The 25,841-nt window shown below is 37.5% G+C and overlaps 1 protein-coding gene across 2 annotated transcripts in view; it reads left to right on the top strand.

Annotated features, from left to right (window-relative positions):
• Positions 1-300: 300 nt before the first annotated feature.
• Positions 301-25,841, top strand: part of LOC149178394 (cyclin-dependent kinase B1-1-like) — a 42,852-nt gene continuing 17,311 nt past the window's right edge. Inside the window, exon 1 of one of the 2 annotated variants that reach the window (XM_089420330.1) lies at positions 301-769. In XM_089420330.1, the coding sequence (XP_089276456.1) occupies positions 390-769 (380 nt within the window). In that variant the 5' untranslated portion in view covers positions 301-389. The remainder of the gene's footprint in view (positions 770-25,841) is intronic. The other variant, XM_089420329.1, reaches the window with a different exon arrangement.

Raw genomic sequence — 25,841 nt, 5'->3', positions numbered from 1 at the left:
TTCAAATTTATAAAATTGCAATATAATTATATGATAATTATGACGAGATTTCAGATTAAAAGTTTTAAAAGTATAATTGTAATTTCAGATTTTAAAAATTATAGTTTATTTAATATAACAAATTAATAGTTTTAAAATTTTAAAATATAAAGTAGTTATAATTTTTAAATTTTAATAAATTTACGTGAAAAATTAAATAATAAAGTTTTTAAGCAACTCTTAATCAAAAGTTAAAATATTTATAATTAATACTGATTCAGCAACACTCAGCAGCAACAAGCATACACCCCTGACCCACCGATCACAACACGCAAGTAAAAGAAAAGATTACAAGAAAATTAATAAAATGTGAGGCGAACGTAAAGCAAGATCGTATTCCAGATATCTATATGTACGGAACACCCTCCCCGCCGAGAAAATTAAGGAAGGATGATCGACTGCGTAAGAGGCGGCAAAATTCGAAATTTGTTTATATCATCGCTATTCAGATGCATGCCTGCACTAGCTTACGAGAAATATCTCTTAATTTCTTAGCTCTGTTTCTTGCCATCGTCGTCTGCATCAACAAACTAAACATGGAGAAATACGAGAAGTTAGAGAAGGTAGGGGAGGGAACCTATGGTAAAGTGTACAAGGGAAGAGACAAACGCACTGGAAAACTGGTGGCCCTCAAGAAAACCCCCTTTCACCAGGAAGAGGGCATTCCTCCCACTGCCATTCGGGAGATTTCTCTTCTCAAAAGCCTCTCGCAATGCATATACATTATCAAGTAAGACGTTTCTTTTTCTTTTCATAAGTTCTATGTTGCATGTGGTACATTCAATGTTTATACATTTCAAAAGGGTGCCCTGTGTTTTCCTATCTTCAGTTACGTCAACCCTTTGATATTCTTGAAAACTTCTTTCCTTTGAATTGGTTTCTGGCTACTATGCACGAGGTATACTCAATGCGTATACGATATTCATGGCTTCCTCTGCTTCCCTAATTTTGAACGTGGTAAACCCTTTATCGGGTTCTGAATTTTTTTGAACCTGCGAAGCCCCAGTTTGCAAGTTAGATATAACACTCATGTAATTGTGTTTCTATCTCTGAAAAACAAGATCCATTAACAACATTTTGACATATAGCGTTTACTTGACCTATATGTGCTGTTGTTGGCCCTTGACATATGCACATGCCCATCGTTACCTACGAACCATTGCTGAACCCTGAACTTTGACATATGTGCATTTCTAGTTCTCAGTTTTGAACACTTGTTTTGTGAAACGGAGATCAATGGATTACATTCACACGTATTGTCACATGAACGTTATCCCAGAAGATCAATTACTTCGGGTAAATCTTGAATAGCCCCGTGTCGCTGGGACCACAATGAGCATAATTATAAATGTATAGACCGTAGGGGTTGAAATTTCCTGAGCATCTGTTGCAGACCTCCCAATTCACAAATTTTCACAATGAGAATTTGGGAACTTAAATTGGATGAATTACATCTAAGCCCTGATCTTTGCCAACTCAAATCCAAGAAAACAAAATATGGCCATAAAATATTGCATCCAACCAATATATGATCTACAATTCGCTGAAACTTACTTGAAATAGTTTAAGCCACCTGCATGGATCCTCGTTTGTATTATTTAGTTGAAGGGAAGTGTGTATTTTTTTAGAAGATACTGGCATATTGGCTTGCAGTGGTGGTTGATTTTGGACCTTTCCAAAATTGAACATAGCCGTGACCAATAAAATTTGTTATTGCTGGAATTTAAATAATGCATGCTCTTTGAGGTTATGGTCCCGACGTATTTACTTTGTATACTGTCAGTTTTCAGAGATGGCTGCTCCATTGGAAGCTCCAAAAGTTGGAATCTTACACCATTTCTTAAAAAATTAAGGTTAGGTTTTGAGTGGTTATCTTATGCGATGGGAAAGACATCAGTACCAATCCCCTTAGGTAGTATTTGATTGTGCGCTAAAGCTCAAGATCTCTCTATTCCCTAAGGTCTGTCCATAATTGTCGAGGAGAGTGAGTTTCAAATTACACTTTACGATAAATATCTCTGGGCTTGGGCTTGGTTCGTTTACTTCCTCCAGATTATTCTCGACGGTTTCCTTGTTGGCTTGCTTGTTTGGACCAGCCTGGGGGTGATAGAAACTGATTTCCTTGAAATGTGATACCATTTCTACTTGTCCATTATTCCAAAGCTTGAATTGTGGACCTATTTTATAAATTGTCTTAATAGAGTTGAATAATTAATTTGGCACTTGGCCATTTCCTTACCAATTCATCCTCCAAGTCACTTTGAGAGGTTGATACCTCAACTGTGTACATCATAGTCCCCGCATTTTTTTTGTGAGTTATAATTTGTAAGTATGTGGCCTTATCTTCTTCATAGGACAAAGTTACAAAAAGCCACTGCATCTTGTGGGCCTCAGATAGCCCCTTCTCCTTAGTTTTACGTGGGTGAGGAACAATTTCCTGCAACCATCTAGGAGAAGGTTGCTATTTTTAGCCATAGTTCTGAATTCCACACATTTGTCCAAAGCTTATCTTGATTAATGTCTGCTTCTCTGTTCATAATATTCAAGAAACATTCTTTTACTAAATAATTGTATTTACTAGTTCGTCCCTGTCATAGTTTGCAGTCCCTTCATGAAGAGGACCCTTCTCTCGTCTAGTTCCTTTTGAGAATTCTAATTCCTTTTGTCTCTATCAAGCTTGGCTACTTCTCTAGCCTTTTTCATTTGGTCTCTAATACTTGGGTTTCCATCCTTGCCAACTGAATTAAAGGTCCTGTAATCCTTGACCTTCTTCTAGTCGATGGAGAGTAGGGCTTCCCTTGCACAATCAAGCCGAGGGATGTTCCTCATGGTAGGGTCACTCCACAGGGAATTATCCCAGGGCCAGTAGTCAGTTTTGGAGCCATCATGGGTGGCCCAAAAGTGGGTATAAAATATTGCAGCTGGTCAATATGTGATCTACAATCTCCCAAGCCCTACCTTACAATAGTTTAAGCCACTTGTGGATCACCATTCATTTTTTCCAGACAAGCTACCACATTTGTAGACATTTATCTTTCTTCTTGTCCAATAAAGGATGTGTATTCTTATAGAAGATATCAAAATATTGACTAACAAAGGTTGTTGCTTGTGAATCTTTCAATAAGTGATGACAACTGTGAACTATAAAATGTTATTTTTTTCTTGTTTTCTTTTTGTTGTGTGTCTAGAGGAATCAACAACTAGGCCGGGCTCGTACTTGCATGACACGGGGCTGATTGAGACCACTACCACTATAACCTCTAGGTGCATTGCACATTCATGAAGCACAACACATGGGCTAGGTGAGGTTTGACTAGCGATGTCACAAAGAGTGCCTTAACAGTACATTTTATTGCCATTTGATCTACACCCCAGAGGGATATAAAAATATTATTGTTGGGGCTTAGAGTATGTGTTAAATTTTCAGCACATGATAAGCAGATTTGTAATCATAAAACAAAACTCTACAGCTAGGAATATGAAAATTATAAAATCCTTACTTAAATATAAATAAATTGTGCTAGATCTACAAAAACAGAAATTTGAACAAGGGAACAACAAGCTAAATTTGCTGCAATCAATCATACATAATTGTCTATTACGTGCTTGGCTAAATTTGCTGCAATCAATCAATCAAGCTATTGTGCATTTGATAATGTGCCCTCATGCATGTATAAGTTTCATTGGAATGGAGGTAAATGCATGCAAGCATGCATCCTTCTTACCTTGGGAATTCTGTCCTCTTAGAATAAAGGAACTCCTCATGCAATATGCCTTACCCACATTGGGATTTACCTCCTCCAAAGCTCATGCATACACCTCCTCACACTGGGATCTGTGCCTTCCTGTTTTAGAACATGCATGTGCCTCACCTCAACATATTAAATATTCATATTCCCTCATTAATTTCCCTTTCTCATTAATGAAAAAACATCTTTACACAAGGATCTAGGTTTGAATGGATTTGTTGACTATGTTTGTTGGTGTATAGGGGAAGGTCAATGTTTTGACAACGCCAAAGTTTTGACAAGTTAGAGGATGTTGTGACAAGGTAAATAGATTATGCAAAGCATTGAACACATTGTGCCAAGGAGGAAAGAGATTGTGCAGGATACACTGTGTCAAAGATAGAAAATGCACAAGCATTTGATAGTGCCCAAGGTGGAGTTGCAATGAGGCAAGCTTTGTCAATTTGTAATTGACTTTAGGGATGGGATAGTGTGATCCCCATGGGGGAAACCTATAAAAAGGATGTAAAGGGTAGACCTTGTAAGTTAATGTAATTCTTGAGAGAGAGAGAGAGTGAGGTCTAGAACCTTTTTGTTGTTCTCATTGAGCACATAGGGTTTGTAGTGGAGAATGTAATTGGGTTTTGTCATGTAAAGATCCTACTTTTAAGATGAAAGAATGAAATATCTTTATAGTTTTGGCTTCTACATGTCTTATTGGATCTAGTGGATGTGTTCTATAAGTGTTTAGCATAATCTCTCCTGTATCTTTGAGGAATATTCATGTGATTGGTTATACTCTGAATGTCCTGCTTTCGTCTTGGAATATCTTACATCTTACATATGGTTTCGATCTTAAGGTTTTGCAATTCCTGTAAGCATCTCGGGTGAGATCTTCTCTAGCTTATGGGGATTGAAAGTGTTGATGCTCATGGGGTTTTATTAGCCAAGGAGCTTGAACCCTAGGTGTAATCCCCTGTGCCAACAATGTTGTTGCCAAAGCAAGACAACTTGGAGCAACATGTTAAATTAACTATTCCTCTTTCGGTGGAAGGTGTTCTCCATCAAACCAAGTTTCAACTTTCTTCCTCAACATCTCAAACTTCCCATTGGCTAGAGGCTTTTCAAAATGTTTGCCACTTGTAAATTTGAACGAACTTAATTAAGATTTGCTACTCCCTTTTGAAATCTGTATCTTTGGAAATGGTACACAATGCCAATGTGCTTGGCGATCATGAAATTTTGGATTCTCAAAGAGCTTGATTCAACTTTGATTGTCACAATAAACAATAGTGGGCTCCAACATCTTGGTCAACTTTATTCTCAACTTCTAAAGCCATATGGCCTCACAACAAGTAGAAGAGGTTTTCATACACTTTACTTTTGGTAAATTGAGTGCAATTGTTGGCTACTCCTTGTCGAGTCAAGAAATTGTACTTATGTCCATGTCAAAATAAAATCCAGAAGTGCTCTTTCTAGCATGTGCATATGTTGTTGAATGAGAATTGACAAAACTATGCAATATTAATTCACCATCTCACACATACCTCTTGCCATAATGAATTGCACCCTCAAGTATTTGACACATGCTTGGTAGCTATCCAATGGATTGTTATACACAAGATACATTAGGGAACCCGTTCACTACATATATAAGGAGACATTAACTAAATTAGACTCTGAATAAATAGCTTGATATTAATAAGATACACTAGGGAACCAATTAATTGCTTGTACAAAGAAGGATCAATCAAATTAGAATCTAAATCCACATGTTGGTATTCATGAGGTGCATTATGGAACCAATTAGTGCCTATGCAAATAAGGATCAACCGAATCAAATCTAAATCCATAGATAATTTCAGATTTGAAACCACATGAATGGCCAAAGGTTTGCAATTCAACATTTGAAATCTCTTCAAAATCTCCATTGCGTACTTGTCCAAGGAAGTCTTCACTTGTACCTTGCCCAAACCTCTAGACCCACAAAGTAATGCAATAGGTTAGTGTCCTTCATATAAAATTCATTGGCCAACTTCTCCTTGAAACACACGATGGGCTTGTTAGAGCTACCTATAAGAATCATGTCATCTACATACTTAACCAAGACAAGTAGAGCAAGTTTATCATATAAATATTAGGGATTTAGGATTTGCAGAAGTCTTAGAGAAACCTAAGTTCAATAAGCATTCATCAATCCTTAAGTACCAGGCATGTGGTCCCTTCTTCCGCTCATAAGGGCTTTCTTCAATTTGCTTACCCATGCACCTCAAAACTCCTTGATTGGTTATTGTGCACTCTCTCTTCAATCACTCCATTAAGGAAAGCAGTCTTCACATCCAATTGCTATAAAGTGAATCAAAACATGACGCAAAATACATGATGGCCCTGATAGAGGTATACCGTGCAATTGGAGCACAAATGTCATCATAACCAACACCCTCTTTTTGGGAGAACTCTTTGTTTTCGAATCCATCTTTAAAATTCTTTATGCTCCCACTAGCTGCATATTTAATTTTGAACAACCACGTAGGTTTTTCCATTGGTCTTGGAGCAATCTCTTAGACATCATTCTTCATAATGGAGTTCTACTCCTTATTCATTGCATCTTTCGATACTTGCCTAACAATTGCCTCTTCAAAGTTGGGAGGCTTTTATCAATGAAAGAAGACATTAGTGTAACATAAGTAGGAAATTTCTTAGGGGGATGACTTACCCAAAAGGAATGTTTTGATGCCTCTTGTAGAGTTTGAGAAAGCCATCTCAATTCTTGGGTTTTTTGAGAAATCAAGGGCAGTTGAATTAGGGAGATTTCTCTTACTTTGATAACTGCTTGTGATGTTCTTTTACTTAATTTGATGTGCTTGTATTTAACTTCTTCTTTAATTCTTATTATGTTGTTCTTATCATCAAACAACTACCTGTTGAGAAATCCAAATGAGTGGCGGTTAAGGATTTCTCTTATTATGACATTATCTTGTGATGTTTTTATTATTATTATCTGATCTTTCGAATTAGCTTTTCTTATCATCAAGACTAATGCCAAGCAACAAATAGAAGAGAACACAATATGTAGGCACTCTGCCAGGGCAAAACCCCACTCTAGGGGAAAACCCAGTCAAAATTCTTCCTTCAATAGATTCAAGATGAGACGACCAAGACTCTTACAATTTAGACTCGAGACTACCTCCATCAAGTCATCCTCCTTTCACTGTGTTTGCATCGAGTACTTGCCACTGAGTTTTCACCAAGACATCATTACTGCAATGCTACCGAGATCGAGATCTTACCATTGTAATAGTACTGAGACCTTATCATGGTTATAAGACCGAGACCTTCTTACTGTTCATCACTGTAGTTACATTGGGACAAAGATTGCATCGAGATCTTTACTGTTGCAACACCAAGCCCTTTTCACTGTAGTCATACCCTTAAACTTAGATCGAACCATGATCACTGTAGTTATATCCTTCCCACTGTTGTGGTACTGAAACAAAGTTATTGTAGTAGCACCGAACTTGTGGTAATCCGAGCTTCATTTCAGAGATATCTAAACTTGTCCTTCTGTGATTTTATACGAGCTTCTTAATTGAATTGTGGAGCGAGGTATAAGTTGGTATTTATAGTTGTTCCTCCTTGAAATAAGCCAACATGATAGCTTGAACAGTTGTGACTCCATTTTAGGTGAGGCCAACATGATTTCACTTGAATGTAGCCGACTAGATGATGATCTATTTGAAGCCGTTTTGAAGGAGACTTGATGGAGGAGTCTTTGACCAATAAACAAATTGACTTTGACCCACATAAATAATCCTAAAGCCTACAGTGGAGGCTTGACCTATAATAATTGACCCAAGCATGAAACCCATGCTTTAACAAGTCAATTAAATTAATAGTAAAAATTCTTTTTGCTTTCTTTAGATAAATATATTACATTTTTGACTCAAGTACAATTTATGAAGACCGAACCTAGTTACATTCTTCAACACTCCATCTTAACTAGGGAGGTATTCAAATATACATATAATCAAGGAGCTACATGGAAGATCTCAAAACACATCATCTACGAAGAAGTATAGGCACCTCAATGCTATGGACTAGATTCCTGACCAAGGTAATCTATCCTTTGGTCTCTCAACAATTTAGTCACCACAATGCCACATACTAGATTCTTGACCAGGGTAATCTATCCGGGTGGGACTAAGATGGACTCAAGCTTTCAGCCTCTCTAGGTACCATCAGACTTACTTACTAACCATCAACCCAAGGACCTAGGTGCGTATCTACGGTCAAAGCTCTATGACCAATGCCACCCTTCCAACTTTGGAACCTAGACATCAACACAAAGTGCCGACCAGATGTCCTCCCATGCAACTCTTCACTCACAAAGCCTCAACACCCCTTGATCCGACAGATCAAGGACAACAAATCTCTCCCGATCAAACTGATTGGTAACTAGCACGCTGTCAAATCCTTAGAGAGATTTACCTGTTCAAACGTAGCCCCAATAAATAATATACTTTCACATGTACATAATCAAATACAAACCTTCGGGGTCGTTCTAGATGTTGCTTCTCAACTCAGTAGGACTATCAATCGAATCTTTGACAAAATATTCCTCAATCATATACTCTCCTTTCCTACTTCACATGCAATAACATATTCTTCAATCAGATCCAACTTTCCTTCATTCAACAACAACTCAAAATACATTCTCCAATTTTCTTCTCTCATTCATGGCCTTCACTAAAACTTACGACTGTTAGTCCTGGTCTAGTGCATGACACATGAAGTAGAGAACCATATCTCTCACTCCCTCTTAATCATAGAGGATCTGATTTCTGTACATCCTCTTATCCTAGGGAGATTCTTTTCATTCAAGCTCCCTCTTAACCTAGGGAGATTTCATCCAGGCTCCCTCTTAACTTAGGGAGTTCTACTTCTTCTTTATGTCATCGGAGAATCTTTCGTGGCTTCCAACCATTTTATCAGAGTTATCATTACCATCACTATTAATATCATGCTTATCACATCAACCGACATCTTCACCATCTTGAAGATTGTGTACCTGCACAACTTAGATAGCAAGTACAACCAAATCTATAGAAGCATGAAGCTAGTTATATCAAAATCTTATAATAACTGAAGCATTAGACTTTTCAAACATCATCAACAAGAGACTATATTTCAATACTTCAACTTCTTGCCCAGGTTTTGTTACAAACCCTAAATCATATCCACAACTCAATATTAAACTCATCTAGGGTTTCAATTATACTTTCAATGAGATGACAAGTTCTTTTATATAACAAACCCTAGAAATAATTCAAACAAGTAATGTGTCTAACAATTATTAGAATTCATATGTTAGACTCCTCATTAGGATTTCATATAAACCCTAGATTTTATACATGCGCTTCAACAATAAAAAACAATCACAGCTTAATCAACATCATGACTAGCATCTACGAGGGTTTGATGTAAACCCTAGATTTCGATCTACAAATTCTCAGCGACCACTATATAGTTCCATAGATTCCAGATTGTCATATCGCACATACTAGAGAATTTTAACTACTACTAGGGTTTAGCTGCAAAACCCTAGATTTACCAAACAACATCATCCTAGAACATCAAACTTTGACTAGGGCTTGTTTTCAAACCCTAGGACTCATGACCATTAACACTTAGGTCAACACATATATCTAGGAATTCATCAACATACATAAGCATATCATATGTCAAACAATATTAATATGTTAGACATATATCGACCTAGAATAGGCTAGGGTTTGAACCAAATGGACACATACCTAGGGTTTCATTCCTAGCCCTATAACAAGGGTTTTTTCTTATAAACACAACCAAACCCTAATAATCTAGGGTTTCAATTCATAACATAGCAAACCCTACTTTACCAAAACTTCAAAGGTTCGTGATTTCAGACAACATCATTTCAACCCTAACAAGTTATGGCTTTCATGATCATACCAAAACTCCAAACATGACATTAAAACTTCAAATAACATTTCCCAATAACCCTAAGCAGTTTTAGGGTTTCAGACATTAACATTAGCATACCCTTAGGTTAGGGTTTTTCAGAGAACTTGTCTAGGGTTCTATAAGATCAATTAAGAATACGAGGATGGTAGATTTATTGAGTGATGAATCACCCAAAACAAGAATCATTATGATTCAATACAACTAGACATAACAATGTTAGTAATGTAACACAAATCACAAAAATAAGATGAACATACTTTTTATATTAAGAGAGTTTTGTAAGGTTTATAGTCTAAGACATACCTAGAGATTGACCAACCATGGAAGGATTCCTTGAAGTGTCTTCTTTGTATTGAGCCATGCTCTTTTATACTTGTAGTCCATACTTACAAGCACAACTTGATACCAAGAACATGATTTAATTTCCTAAGTTAGATCTTTTACATAATCATGGAGGATGGGATTCTATGATAAGTTCATTCTTTCAATCAACAGTAGGACCTTTTTTTTGACGTCCTAGATTATTTGTAAACTTTAGAAAACAAGTATTAAGGTTCTAATATGTATGATATCTAGGGAGTACTATCTTTATCCTAGTCTAGCTATAAACAAGGATCATATTAACCATTAGAGATAATAGAAATTTAAACGCTTATGAACATACGTACCTTGTGAATTACATACCTCTGATTTCATTAGACTTGTTGCAAGTGTATTTTGTTGAGTAAGGAGTACTTACTTGATTTCCTTAAGCTGGTTACTTGTTTCAGTCATAGTTGATTTCTGTGGCATCCTTACTTGTGTCAGACTTTAATCAAAACTTGACTTTTATTACATTTATGTAGTGACTTCATTTAGTCCTATGATGGCAACATAGGTGTGTCTTGGTTATGTAGTGACAACCCAAGTATTAGTCCAAGGTTTTGGTTCTGTGGAGGCAACCCTAAAACATTTCATCTTCCATTGATTATACTTCACTGAAACTTCATCGAATTCCTCACTGAGGTTCAACGAAATTCAACACAGTAGTATTGAATCTTCTTTTGAGATTTCTACCTCTGTGACATTTGCACTTGTCTCATGAGTTCTATTCTCTGAGATCACACAAATTCAATACTGAAGTAGATTTGAATTTGAATCCTTTGTAGTCTGTTACTTGATTTTACTGAAACTCTTCTTTGAATTATATTGACCCTTCTACTAAATTGGTTTTCTAAGGATGCACTGATCTTGTATTTCTCTGAACTTGATCACTCATTCTCTGAACAATCTCATTGAACTAACACCTGTATAGTCCTTACTTTTGAGATCTTGTCAATGTATTTTCACAAATTCTTCTTTCTGAAACTGATCCAAACTTATCTTGCTAAAGCATACCAAAATTCATTACTATGACATCACTTCAAAGATGTATAAGTGGTTTTCAAACTGCCTTTGACCATGACCATGACCATTGCTATGATACCATGTTGAGAAATCCAAAGGAGTGGCAGTTAAGGATTTCTCTTATTATGACATTATCTTGTGATGTTTTTATTATTATTATCTAACCTTTAGAATTATCTTTTCTTATCATCAAGACTAATGCCAAGCAATAAATAGAAGGGAACACAAGATGTAGGCATGCTGCCAGGGAAAAACCCCACTCTAGGGGAAAACCCTGGCAAAATTCTTCCTTCAGTAGATTCAAGATGAGACAACCAAGACCCTTACAATTTAGACTCGAGACTACCTCCATCAAGTCATCCTCCTTTCAATGTGTTTGCATCAAGTACTTGCCATTGAGTTTGCACCAAGACATCATTACTGCAATGCTACCGAGATTGAGATCTTACCACTGTAATAGTATTGAGATCTTATCATGGTTATAACACCGAGACCTTCTTACTGTTCATCACTATAGTTACATTGGGACAAATATTGCACCGAGATCTTTACTATTGTAACACCAAGCCCGTTTCACTTTAGTCATACCCTTAAACTCAGACCGAACCATGATCATTGTAGTTATATCCTTCTCACTGCTGTGGTACCGAAACAGAGTTATTGTAGTAGCACCGAACTTGTGGTAATCCGAGCTTCATTTTAGAGATATCCGAACTTGTCCTTCTGTGATTTTATGCGAGCTTCTTAACTGAATTGTGGAGCGAGGTATAAGCTGGTATTTATAGTTGTTCCTTCTTGAAATAAGCCGGCATGATAACTTGAACAATTTTGACTCCATTTTAGGTGAGGCCAACATGATTTCACTTGAATGTAGCCGACTAGATGATGATCTATTTGAAGCCGTCTTGAAGGAGACTTGATGGAGGAGTCTTTGACCAATAAACAAATTGACTTTGACCCACATAAATAATCCTAAAGCCTACAATGGAGGCTTGACCTATAACAATTGACCCAAGCATGAAACCCATGCTTTAACAAGTCAATTAAATTAATAATAAAAATTATTTTTGCTTTCTTTAGACAAATATATTACATTTTGACTCAAATACAATTTATGAAGACCAAACTTAGTTACATTTTTCAAGACTACCAAACCATGAAAATCAATAACACAAGAGGAAACAAGATCCAAAACCTCTCCTCTTGTGAGGAAAACCCACAAAAATTCTTCTCTTCTTATAGAATCTTCAAATGATGGATTCCAAGACCTAAGACCCTTGACAAAGATCCCTCCAAGACCAAGTCAAATTTCTCCTCGATGAACTCGCTTCTCACAAAGTCAACCCAAGTCAATTTCTTCTTCTCTTGCACAACTTTGATCCCTGCAACAAATTTCGGCTTCTTCAGTAAGTCTGCAACTTTTCAGCCCTCATGCAATCTCTATGATTTTCGCATGTCTGAATTTTGTAGGGTAGAATAGAGTCCCTTTTCTCCTTCACTTAGTTTACCCTTTTCTTCTTGGATACTCGGCTTTCAAAGTGTATCTTCTTGGCACCTCAATTCGACTTCTTATGATGATTGTAATTTGGTCTTGCTATAGTAGAAAAGGTGCCCTAATTACAACTCACACGTTTGAGAGGATAAACACAAATTAGATTAACAACTTGTTAATTTTAGTTAACAATGGTATGTTGTATGCGTAGCACAATTTACTTCAATGTTCTTTAGTAGCCCAATAACAAAATCCAATTATTTCCAGCAACAATCACATCAACCATTAAACATGTTGACAGTAAATGCAGATAGAACATAAAAACAAATGCAGAAGACAAGCCAAGGCAAGAGGACACCAGATTTGGCGGATGCCAGGGAAAACCCCCAATGTGGGGAAAACCGTTTGATCAAATCTTCTTATTATTTTTCAATAGTTCAGCAGAGAGAGGGAGTACAAAAGTCAAATAGACAAGCCCAATACAAAGTAAAATCAGCTTTGCCAAATTCTGTAGTCAACTGCAGTCAAACTTCAACCCTTGCTAGATAGTCAACGCTGGTCAAAACAACAACAAAACACGTCCTTTGAAGCTCGGTCAAAGGAAGTCCAATTTGGCCTCCAACAAAGGTCAAAGTCAACCCACAATAGTCTCAACAACTTTGGTCAAACTCGGTCAAACAATAGTCAACCCTATGGTCAAACCATTGTTTTAAAAATTGGAATCGGTGATTGGACCGGTCCACCTAATAAACCGGGTTTCAAACCAGAACCGGTCAAACCAAGACTGGTCAGGTCTAAATGAATCGGTCTTTAAAAAATACATGAAATAATTGGTTTTTAATAAAAAACGACTATTTTTAAGATTTAAAACCATGATTCCAAACCAATAGAGACAACATATGCAAGGTTTGCTCATCTATATACCATGTAAAGGTGAATATATCAAAATGGCATTGAGTGCAATACATATCAGCAACAAAATACATAATCAATGTGGCTCTAAATGGCCTCTAGAGTTCGAAAACAATGCTTTGAGCTATGGGGTCACTAACCTACTACAAGTCTACATATTAGTGATCAACAACATGATCACTCCTCATCATGATCAAACTCATCACCACTACTAGACAAGAGATCATCAACATGAGCTACATAAATAATATGGCTCAGAGTTTGAGGACTCCTAAAACTCCTCTACAACTTTAGTAGTAGTAGCAAAAATAGACATCAAAACTACAAATCACTAATCAACATGGTCACTCATGAAACTCATCATTGATTCAAGTTTCAACGCTACTAGAAATACATAAACATCATCAACAAGAGATACATAAACATCATCTAGCTCAAAGTCTTCAAACTTGGATTGCTCAACCTTATAACATGATAGAAATTGAAAAGGTTTAACATGCCTAACCAATGATTTTGGTTTGAGTGAAGGGTTCATCTCCTCAACCTTATAATGTGGTAGAAAAAGATTAGCATGCCTAACCAGTTGTTTTCCTTTGAGTGAAGGGTGCATTCTTGTTAAGGCCATGGTAGAGGAGTTCAACAATCAATACCACCAACATCAACAAAGTTCAACAATCAATGCCACCAACATCAAGGTTCTTAAAGGGCTTCATGCTCTTGATCAAATGCCAATCTCATACCCTCACGCATGATAGAATCAAATGGAAACATTGCAAACCCCCAAACCATGAAATCCTGAAAACCATTAAGTCTGTTGAATTTTGAGTGAAATCTAAAATTCTAGTTTCTCCATATGAAATCCAATGAGGTTGAAACCACTCTCAAACATCCAGAGCCATTTCATGGTAATGTTAAAAATTTAAGTAAAAGGATGAAGTTGAAAATTAAAGGAAATGTCACTTCCATCATAAACTGGGTGGTTAGGACTAGTTTTTCTAATTTTTTGGCGAAGGGAGGGTTCAAACCGAGTTTTTTTTCCAGTTTGACCCGGTCGGCTAGTGAATTGGCCAATTTTTAAAACACTGGGTCAAACAATCCTACGGTCAACGTAGGTCAAACAACCCCAAAATCCTCGATTTCTGTGCCAGACAATACAGCGTAGAGAAATCGAAATTTTACCCTCAAAACTGCAGTCAAAATTGGTCAAAACAGTCTCGGTCAACGTTGGTCAAACAATCTAAAATTCAGTTATGTTTTAGCCTAGAAATTCTGTCCTCCTAGCTGCACGTGTCAGAAAGAGAGAGAAGATGCCCAAGTTGTACGAGCCAATCTAATGAAGATAGAGAAGAATGTGTGAGTGAATGATGTCCAAATGAGGTGAGAGGTCTCTTCTATTTATACACTTTGTTGTGGGTGAAGAGACACATCCATTGGGCTTCTTGAGCGTACATTAAGCTGAGGCCGACTTGGACAATTTGCACATGTGAGGGAATAAATTCAAAATTACACTTTGTCTTGTCCAAATGGGATGATCTTTATATCAATCTGGACCTCTCAAAAAGAGGAATCCAATGCAATCATCATCTCCATCAAATGAGCTGTCCCAAGGTGGAATCTACTTTCCTTTCTTGATTTCTTCTTCACTTGTCCTTGTTTTCCTCCTAATCCTTGAGATCGAACTTGGTTGGTGAGTTCTTCAAATGAGGTTAAGTGTTCTTTATATATACTCTTTCCTTGAAGCTCGAATTGTCATCACGAGGCTGACTTGTCCTCTTGTAGGCTGACTTGGTCTTGGAGGGACTTTGACACATTTTATGACTCAAATAAATTCTCTTGACATAATACAAGATGCCCAATAGGGTCTTTTACGTATCATAATGACTTCTTGACTTCATGACGAATCCCTAGAAGCACACAATGGATACTTGACCTATAAATAAAATGACCTAGGGCATGAAACCCATGCTACAAAATAGCAATAATAATTTTTCTTTTTCTCTTTACATCAAATACATAAAATCAATATTATATAAGTCATTATGAAGACTGAACCTAGTTACATATTTCAACAGGGTTGAACTAGATGGCAAAGAGGCATTTGTTCCTTGATTGGAACATTGCTGATTTGAATTTGATTTGCATTTATCCATATGTCATGCTTTGCAACAACAAGCTTTTCTCCCTCCTTAACCTCCATGGGAGTCCCTTGAGACTCAGAGGATTGACCATCCTCATCATACCCTTGGTGCTTGAGGGTTCAAGTTTAGTCCTCTTCTTGTTTAGAGCATGATATAAACAACACAACCAAAAACACCAAAATGTGATCCCAAAGGTTTCTCTGATGTCTTATCCTTAAATATACTATGAGCACATCAATTAAAAATGTGAACCATTGTGTTGCATGCCTTTGCCCAAAGATGAGGCAAATCCAAATCATGGATCATGGCTTTGGTTGTCTCTTTCTGTTTGCAACCCCATTCTATTGTGGGTTGTAAGGTATTGTTGACTTCCTCTTTATCCCTACATCCTTACAAAAGGCATTGAAGTCTTTGGAGGTGTAGTCTTCTCCATTGTTAGACAAAAACACCTTTATCTTTTTGCTTGTTTGATTTTCCACAAAAGATTTAATCTCCATGAACTAGTTGAAAGCTTCATCTTTAGTCTTAATAAAGCAAATTCAGGTCTTTATTGAGGAATCTATAATAAAGGAGACATAGTACAAACTACTTAATCGTGAAGTTTAGGACATTGGTCCTGTTACCACCTACCCTAGCAGGCTTGCCAAAGTCTTGCAAGCTGCTAAGATGGCACACACAGAACAAGTGCCCACTGTCACCTCGGCATGAGTCCCCACTCCTTAAGCCCAACTCCTACTTGAATGGCTATGGGAGGATTCCCTATAATAGGTTCTTCACCCAACAATTTATAGACTAGTGCCTTGGCTGAGGTCTTGGGTGAAGAGAGGAGTTAATTATAATTTATTTAACTGATCTAGAAATGTTATTTATGCAGAAAAGTAATACTGACCAGCAAGGAATTTTCCTCTAAACTCAAGATATTAAACATGTAAATAGCTCAAAAGGGTAAATCATTAAAGACTTACCAAATATATAATTTTTCCTTGATATGTACCTTTGGTAAGGGGCTATTTTGCGTATTTCTGTTTGCTGTCCTATGATTGCAAATATGAAAATAGTAGGAAAACACAAAAAGCAACAGAAAAATCTCTTTAGCCAACCAAAAGTTCCTACACACTCTAGATTAATAACCTAAGGGTGGGGGAAGTTAGGACAACAAATATATGTGAAATTTATTCTTCGTGGCTTCAGATTTGAAACAAATCTGCATTTCCGACAAGTTGGGAACTTGTTGCAGAGATCTAGGGGTCAAATCCCCACTGTGTGAAAACTTAAAATACTGTTCCAGCCTATAAATTGACTTTGTAATGACTGGAATAACCTAAACATAGTCCTAGAATGATTATATAAACTTGAATAATAAATCTGAAAACTAATGCACAGGTTTTAATGATAAATACCTACTTGGAAAATGCCCTTGTACCTTGAATTTTGTCAGATTTGAAGTATTTATGGTTGTAAAATAATGCATATCTGAAAATTCAACTCAATATACCTTGTGAAATGTGTGTTTGAAAGCCCAAAACAAGGTATATCTTACCCTTGGATAAAATCTAAAAATTATGGCTTAAAACTCCAAGTGTTTTTTTCTTTCCAATGGAAAAATTGTAATCTTTCATTATGTGGAAAAATTACATGTAGTAGATGCCCGAGGCATATGCGAGTACTGTTGGCCCATGACCATTTCAAAACCAGCTGTGTCAAAAAATATAAATGGCCAAGCCATTTCTTGTAGGATTGTTTAGAGATCCCTGTACATATTTAGACTGTTTGTCTATATATCAGCAAAAATAAATATATACATGTTTTGGATAAAACTATGATAAAACAGCTAAAAATATATATATTTAGGGCCTTTCCACCCTATGATAATCCTGGTCTATATATGGCCTGTGGTGGTATTGGTAGAATTCTGCTCCCGTCTGTTCAGAGATTATCCACAAGCCTCGGGGTAGTAGCGTGCCCTCCTTGGAAAGCCTGTCAGCATCTTCATTATATTCCCTGTATATATGATGACAAGAGGCTGTGTTAAACACTGCTTTGAAATTGTAGACTTCATCCAAAATATTTTGAAGTGAAATAGCATGACAATGATTTTTATTGTTGAACCAGTTGATAATAATTTTTGAATCCCCATAGATCTGAATGGTAGAGCAATCATGAGCTAGTGCAAAGTGGAGTAGATGTTTGAGGGTGATAAGCTCAGCAAAATTGTTTGTTCCCTCCCCTAGTCCTAATTGGACCTTATAGAAGTGCTGATCAGAGATGTATAGAATGAAACCCCCTCCGCAACCATGAGGTTGGGCTGCTCCATCGAAGAAAGCCCATGGCTTAGTTTTATCAATCCGACCAGGGGTCGAGGTTTTGCGGATGTGGGAATTTGCCTCTTCTGGAATGTCATGATAGGCTGCCACCACCTTGGCAATGATAAGAGGCCATCAGACAATTTCATTCTTGAAAATTATATGATTCCGAGTAAGCCATATAGTCCAATAGAGGATAAGAGGAAGGCACTGTTCCTTAGCACCCTGGTGTGCTGTGATCCAATTGTTCCATGCTTGGAGAATAGTAGGGCCTTGCCATGCGTTCTGCATAGAGAGATGTTGTGTTGTAGATTGCCAAAATTGGACAATAGTTGGACAGAGCAAAAACAAGTGCTCGTTGGTTTCAGAGTCTTGCTTGCATAGAACGCACCAGATCGGGCCATGAATAGATTTGTGCAAAAGGGCTTCGCCTTGTTGCATAAAACACTCCACATGAAGAGGCGCGCCCAGGGAGGAGTTTTCATTTTCCAGATCTGTTGCCACCATTCTTTTGTATGTGTAGGTTTGCGATCCGAGAGGAGGTGGGTGTAGCCCAGCTTTGGGGTGTATTTCCCATGCTCAGCTAGTATCCATACTAGTTCATCTGGGTCGTTATTTAAATTCACATGAGCTTTAGACAATGCTGATAGATAAGGTTCCCAGGACTGATGCCATTGTATAGGGATATCCATTTCAGGTGATGACCTCCAATTCTGTTTGAAAATAGTGCTGTGCTCACGATCAGCAATATGTGCTTAAAACTCCAAGTGTTAACTAGCTAATTGTTAAGATAAAATTCAGAAAATTGCAAGCTAGTATTTTATTTTAATAAAATATAAAAATAAAAAGATTTTGGTTTTTTTAAATAGGACGATTGTTGATATATGTTTACCTTAGCCCAATATTCCCTTCAAGTGCTGGGTTGCGAATCACAACCACTTTTAAGTTGGCATTGCACTTTGGACAATGAGATGAGTTTGGAGTCAAGAAGACTATGTGGCCCCCACCTTTGTCTAAGATAACTCCATAGGTTTTAGGATCCAACTAGGAGTGACTTCTAGCGATGTGTCTTCGATTCTTGGGTTGCTTATGTGGTTAGAAGAGATATTCACATAGTTGAAGATATACTTGGTAACTGTTTGTCCAACCAATGGATCCAATAACTCCAACCTACAACAAGGGAGATAATAAAGACTAGTGCCTTGGTTATTCTCTCCATGTGGTTATGTAGCCTCTCAATGAATCACCCCTCCAACTATTGTGTAACCTGTATTTTCTATGTTTATCTTATTTAAAACTATTACAACAAAAGCCAAGAAAAAATAGAATAGAAAAATTAAACCCACAAATTGTACACAAGATGTTTGCAAAATGAAAGTTCTATTAGGAAATTTGATCTCATAGTTCAACGACAACTAGAATTGTTGATTTTTCATGATTACCTAGACTGATAATTACTTCAAACTTCAAATTGCTCATCTCCTTTTCTCCTTTGCTTAGATGAACAAAAGATATCTTGATGTTGTGATTTGAATTGCTTGCTTGAGGAGAAGGACAAATGCCTTTATATAGTGATTTTAATGAGTCCAAATGGGTGTCACTCCCTACTGGGCCGACTTGATCATTTGGAGTCAAAAATTTGATTTTCAAAATTTGATTTTTCCCTCTTTTGAAGCCAACTTGGAATCCACATTTATAGTTATCATTTTTTATATATTTGGAGGGCTAAAACTTGATTTATGAAGATTGACCATAGCTACAAGATTCAACAGTCTTTCTTAGCTAGGGAGGTATTCATAATGACTTTTTCAAATGTTCTCTTGTTGAACAATTTCTCTTTTCCAAGAAAAGGTTGAATTAGCTCGGCTATGTTGATGAATCCATCCACTACATGTGGAAATCATCTCGCATCAACATCATGCAAAGGTAACTAGTAACCCACTAGTCACATCTCCTTTGCAAAGGATCTAGTCAAACATAAGCCAAATACCAATTGGTAGGTCAAACACCCCCTGACACAAGACTAGTCCTTGGGTCACCAATCTACTAAGTTGTCACTTGGAGTCTTTGTTAAATTTGGCAACTAGGGCCAAACTTCACATTGTACAACTCATATTTTTATTGGATTCCTCTCTCTGAGAGGTGTAGGATTGATCTAAAGATCATCCCATTCTGACATGTACAAGTGAATTATGAATTTATTTTGATTATGGACAAATGTCAAGGCCGACCAACAATCTCATGTAGGCTCAGAAGCCCAACAGTCACGTCTATTCATCCTCAATGTTTGCATATAAATACATGGTGCCTCCTCCTCATTTGGATGCTTCACTCACTCACAATCTTCTCTCTCCTTCATTTTATTGGGTACGAAATTCAGAGGCTTCTCTCCACACGTGCGAGGAAAAGGAAGGGTTTTATGTTCCAGCCATTGACTTGAGTTGACCAAAATTGTAGAGGCAGTTTTTGACTGCGTTGACCTGTTTTGAGTGCAGTTTTCAGTGGAGGAATTCTGTTTGAGCAGGCCATAGTTTTCGGCATGAAATCCGAGGCAATCTGACCTCTATTTGACCCGTGTTGACTGTGCTAGGGTTGGCTGCAGTGTTGACCTTTGTTGACTAGGTTTGATTGGACTTTTTCAGACTGTTTTGGGCTGATTAGACTTGTTGTTGGAGGCCAAAGTTGACTGGGTTTGACTGAGCTGAATTGAGGAAGAATTCTGCCTTGTTGACCAACGTTGACTTTCTAGTTAGGGCTTTCTGTATTTGCTATTTGACTGATCAGATTTTCACTATAATTGGGGAAGTGAATATTATACATTGTACTCTCTCTCTTTGTTGAACTTTTGAAGAACTATAAGAAGAATTGATCAAGGGTTTCCCCACATTGGGGTTTGTCCCTGGTTGGTGCCATATCTTGTGTCCTCTTCTCTTGGCTAGTCTTCTACTGTTATTGTTTATGTTCTATCTGCATTTTACTAGCATGTTGATGTGATTTCTAACTGGATATTGATAATGGGCTAATAAAGAAATTGAAGTAAAATTGCTCTAAGCATAGAACATACCATTGTTATCCTAAAATTAACTTCAAACTTCAAACTGCTCATCTCCTTTTCTCCTTTGCTTAGATCAACAAAAGATATCTTGATGTTGTGATTTGAATTGCTTGCTTGAGGAGAAGGACAAATGCCTTTATATAGTGATTTTAATGAGTCCAAATGGGTGTCACTCCCTGTTGGGCTGACTTGATCATTTGGAGTCAAAAATTTGATTTTCAAAATTTAATTTTCCCTCTTTTGAAGCCAACTTGGAATCCACATTTATATTTATCATTTTTTTTAATATATTTGGAGGGCTAAAACTTGATTTATGAAGATTGACCATAGTTACAAGATTCAACACTCCCTCTTAGCTAGGGAGGTATTCATAATGACTTCTTTCAGATGTTCTCTTGTTGAAAAATTTCTCTTTTCCAAGAAAAGGTTGAATTAGCTCAGCTATGTTGATGAATCCATCCACTACATGTGGAAATAATCCCGCATCAACATCATGCAAAGGGAACTAGTAACCCACTAGTCACATCTCCTTTGCAAAGGATCTAGTCAAACATAAGCCAAATACCAATTGGTAGGTTAGACACCCCTTGACACAAGACTAGTCCTTGGGTCACCAATCTACTAAGTCGTCACTTGGAGTTTTGTTAGGAACCCGCCTGACCCATGGTGAAACTCGGGGCCCATTTACCATTCCCACATGTCGTCACATGCTATTGAATGTTTAAACTACTTGCCTGATGCTATAAGGCACAAGCTCAACCCACTAGCTGAAACCCATGGCAATATGGTTAGATAACCCCTGAACGAAGGAGAAATCCAGGTCTTGATGCTACTTGGCCAATCTCCCCAGCCATATTACATGGATTCTCGGTCAATACCCATGACCCAAGGGAGATTATCAGCCCCATGATACTACAACATCAACACTCTCTTCAACCAAGGGAAGCATTCTCAATCACTCTAAGCTTGTCCCAAAAGTATGCTAATTTCTCCCAGGGACACAGACTGTTGATTTGAGGTAGCATCGGATGTGCTCTAACCACGAAACTTGGTGGCGAGGCTAAGGCACATGAGATCTCCAATACCTAGAAAGTGTTTGGGCAGATTCTAAACAGTTTGGGAGATATTAAAATAATTAATATTTTTGATGAATTTATTAATGTGAATTAATATAAAACTCTGTTAGAATGGTCCAAAAGTCATGGATCAAGCTAGATCTAATCTTAGCCGTTGATTAGGGACTTAATCTCGGCCGTTGATTAGGGACTTAATCTCGGCCGTTGATTTGTCAACGAGAAAAGTATAAGAGGAGGCTTGAGGGTCACTTGGAGAACACACTGAGGGAGACTGGTCAGTTCAATTTCTGGAGCGGGGTTAGCTGAGAAATTGAACCAGTGGTCTGGTGAGCAATCAGGAGGCAACAAGTACGGAACAGAGAGACGGGATCAACCACTAGAGATCAGCGCTGAGGAAGGAGAGGCCGACACAGGGCACTTCAAGTAGACGCAGAGGCAGCAGGAGATTGTGCAGTCACTAACTGGGCCTGCGTGAGTGACGCAGAGAGGCCTAGGGCTGACACAGTCAAGCAGAAGCTGACGCAGAGGGTTTGAGAGCCACACAGAGGTCAGTCGGGCTGACGTTGGAATTGGGAGAAGTGCTGGAGAATTTTTTCTCTCTGTGGGTAAGCCAGTTTAGCACCCTGTTGTACTGAAGAATTGCTGAATAATAAAATCCTCCCTTGCTGCATCGGTTTTCCCACATTGGGTTTTTCTGGGGACATTAGTCCAAAATAACTGTGTCAATGTGTTGATTCTTGTGCATATGTTTGTTTCTGTATTATGGTGTGATATCTGCAACAATATTTATTTTAATGTTTATTGAAGTGATTTCATAAATAACTTATTGTGGAATAAGTAGGAAAAGAAAATCAGTTGTTGCAGTGATAGAATTTTCACATATGCTTTGTGAGAATGTCAACAACCAACTCGATTATAGAAATACATAGGAGTCTTACTGCTCCTTTTGTACCACGTGCTTTGACTTGTCATCATGGTCATCTTCCGCACTTGATCAAACAATTCTGCAAGTAGCTTTCGAAGCATCATTGCTTCACGGCTCGCCAAACAAACTGCAATATACTCTGCTTCAATAGTGTTGCCAACTTCTTGCTCATCAACCCCAAGATGAATCATCATCTTGATGTACTTTTCCCCTCTTTTGCATTATTAACCCAATCTGAATCTATGAATTCCTACAGCTGTATGAGACATATCTCAATCCATATCAAACTATACCATGCTGGTACCTCAACACATGTTGTGCTACATGCCTTGGCTCAACCATAAACTGACCAGCTTGAATCCATCACCACAACTGCTTTCTGGTCACCCTGATTGGGTGCTCCCTCTAACGCTGAAACAAATTCTGTTGAGACAATCCAGGTTGCTCCCTCTGCCACTCAACTTCATCAGATTGGATACCATGGGAATGGCCATGGACTTGTTGTCCATCATCCCAAATCTCTGAAGGATCGTAATAATACACTTCCTTTTGACCAAGGAAGATCTCACTTGGCTTCTGCCACACTTCTAGTCCCAAGAAGTAATATATCCAACCAAGATCCTTCATCTCGATCTTAGAGATCAACTCCCTTTGTCATGATTGCTCCCTCTATCATGGAAGCAAATCTTCCTGCCATTGTTGCTCCCTATGACAAGTGAGTCCTTCCACTCTCATTAGAAACAAGATCAACCAAGATTTCTCAGATATCCATATTAAGCCCGAGGTTTGTACAAAACTTTCTCAAGTCTGCAAACATGAGATCCCCTCTCACGTACTTCAAAGTACATAGGTTTTTCCTTGTACACTTGTTCTTCCTCAATTACTCCATTGATAAAATCGGCTTTCACATCCACTTGATGTAACCCATAATAGAAGCAACAAATATAATTGTTCTAACATAAGTGTACTTGACAATTGGTTCAAATGTCCTCTCATAGTCCTCTCCCTCTTCCTTAGAGAATCCTCGCTTTGTACTTCTCTATGCCATTTACCAACGCTTGATCTTGTAAATCCACCTTGAAATCATCACTGACTTTCCACAATTCTCGACACAATTACATCCTTCAACTTGCTGGCCTTCCTGCATCCTTTGAACTAGGATCCCTTTCAGTATGATTCTAGATAGCAATACAATTTCTCCTTCTTGAACATGAATCACTCTAGGGAGAATCCTTTTGCCACAAACCTTGCTTCGTTCTTCCAAAACTACCATCTGCTGCTAAAGCCTTGGCAGTGTTCATGGTGTATTTGCAATCTTGACTAGGAGGCCATGGAAGAACAATTATAACCTAACAAAAGAAACAAAGACAAGAGGCTAACTAATAGCAAAACAATAATAATCAAGGAAGAGAGATGTAAGGTACTTATCTTTTGATCTGAGGATTGTAGGGAATCTCCCTCTTGATCCTTGCATTTATCTTGCAAGCTCATCATCCTCGTCCTCATTATCAACATGCTGCCTTCCTTACATGGGCTAGGGTTTCTTCATTTAGTGAAATCATTGTTTTTCAATACTTTAGGTCCAACTCTAGGGTTTTGTCCACAAACCCTAGGGATTTCTTAATTATATCCTTCAAGATTTATCTAGGGTTTATAAACTCTAGGACTATTAGATCTTCCAAGGAAGGCTCATAGCACAAGAATTATGACTTCCCTTTCTTTATGAGTGGGAGCCTTTCTTCTTAGATCCCTCTGATTCCAGAGCAACTTTCTTGAATAAAAATCAAATTGATTATTTCTTAAATACTTGAAGGAAAACTCTATCATATACTTATTGTTCTAGCAATAGCTAGAATCAAGCAATGGCATTCTAATACTTGCAACATAACGAGCATAATCACAACAATGCAAGACATCTTTTGCATTCTAGATAAGAACCCTTACTCAATCATACAAGATATTTTCACTATAGAATATTGTATTAGGTGCTTAGATCTCTGTAACTTCAAACTTTGCTTTTTAACACATATCTTGCAGTATAATGTAGTGTCTCGAAAGGAAGTATCCCTACACAGGTTTGTACAAAGACTTCAATTTGACACACTTCAAGCTGACCAAATAATCTTGGTACTAGTGTATATATCATACTTAATCTCCCATTAGCAGGGCTTGTCTTTTTTTGAACTAGCCCTCATTAGTGACGTTCTTGAGTTTGCCTCTAGATAACTTTCAACATGGCCTTTTAAAGCTCAACAATCATATCTTGAGATCATATGCCAAAGCACTGCACTGCTCTTGGGTTCATATCATATGATATCAAAGCCAAGTCTTGATAGCTTAGTAGAATTGGGTTTCCTCTTCTTTGCGAAGTGCATTAAGAAGCCCTTGTATTGATCACTTATATCACAGTTAGACATAACGATCCATCCATATTGCTTTTGCAAATCAAAACGACTTCCAAGCTACACTTGCCTCATTTTCCCTCTCATTCGAGATCATAAATCATATTAAGTGGGGACATCATGTGTCTGATCAACAAAAGAATTATGTTCTTGGGTATAGTAGATCCATTGAATATGGTCTTAGACAAGGCAACGTCAAACCGTGTCTATACTAATAGCTTTGCAAAATATGGATAATACTCATAAAATCGACAGGGAACACATCATATATTTGCAGATCAAATTTGCCTTCAATAATTCACATTGTCACGCTTATAGATGCCAAGACGCTTAATTAACTTGTCTTTGCATAATTTAAGTTTATGTTTCGTGATCTCAGAGT

This window comes from Pinus tabuliformis, chromosome 4_1 (genome assembly GCF_031772625.1).
Source record: "Pinus tabuliformis cultivar Carrire ecotype Pingquan chromosome 4_1, CPIR1, whole genome shotgun sequence".
Lineage (NCBI taxonomy): Eukaryota > Viridiplantae > Streptophyta > Pinopsida > Pinales > Pinaceae > Pinus > Pinus tabuliformis.
Note: the sequence above shows the minus strand (reverse complement) of the source record. Positions and strands in the feature narration are given on the sequence as shown.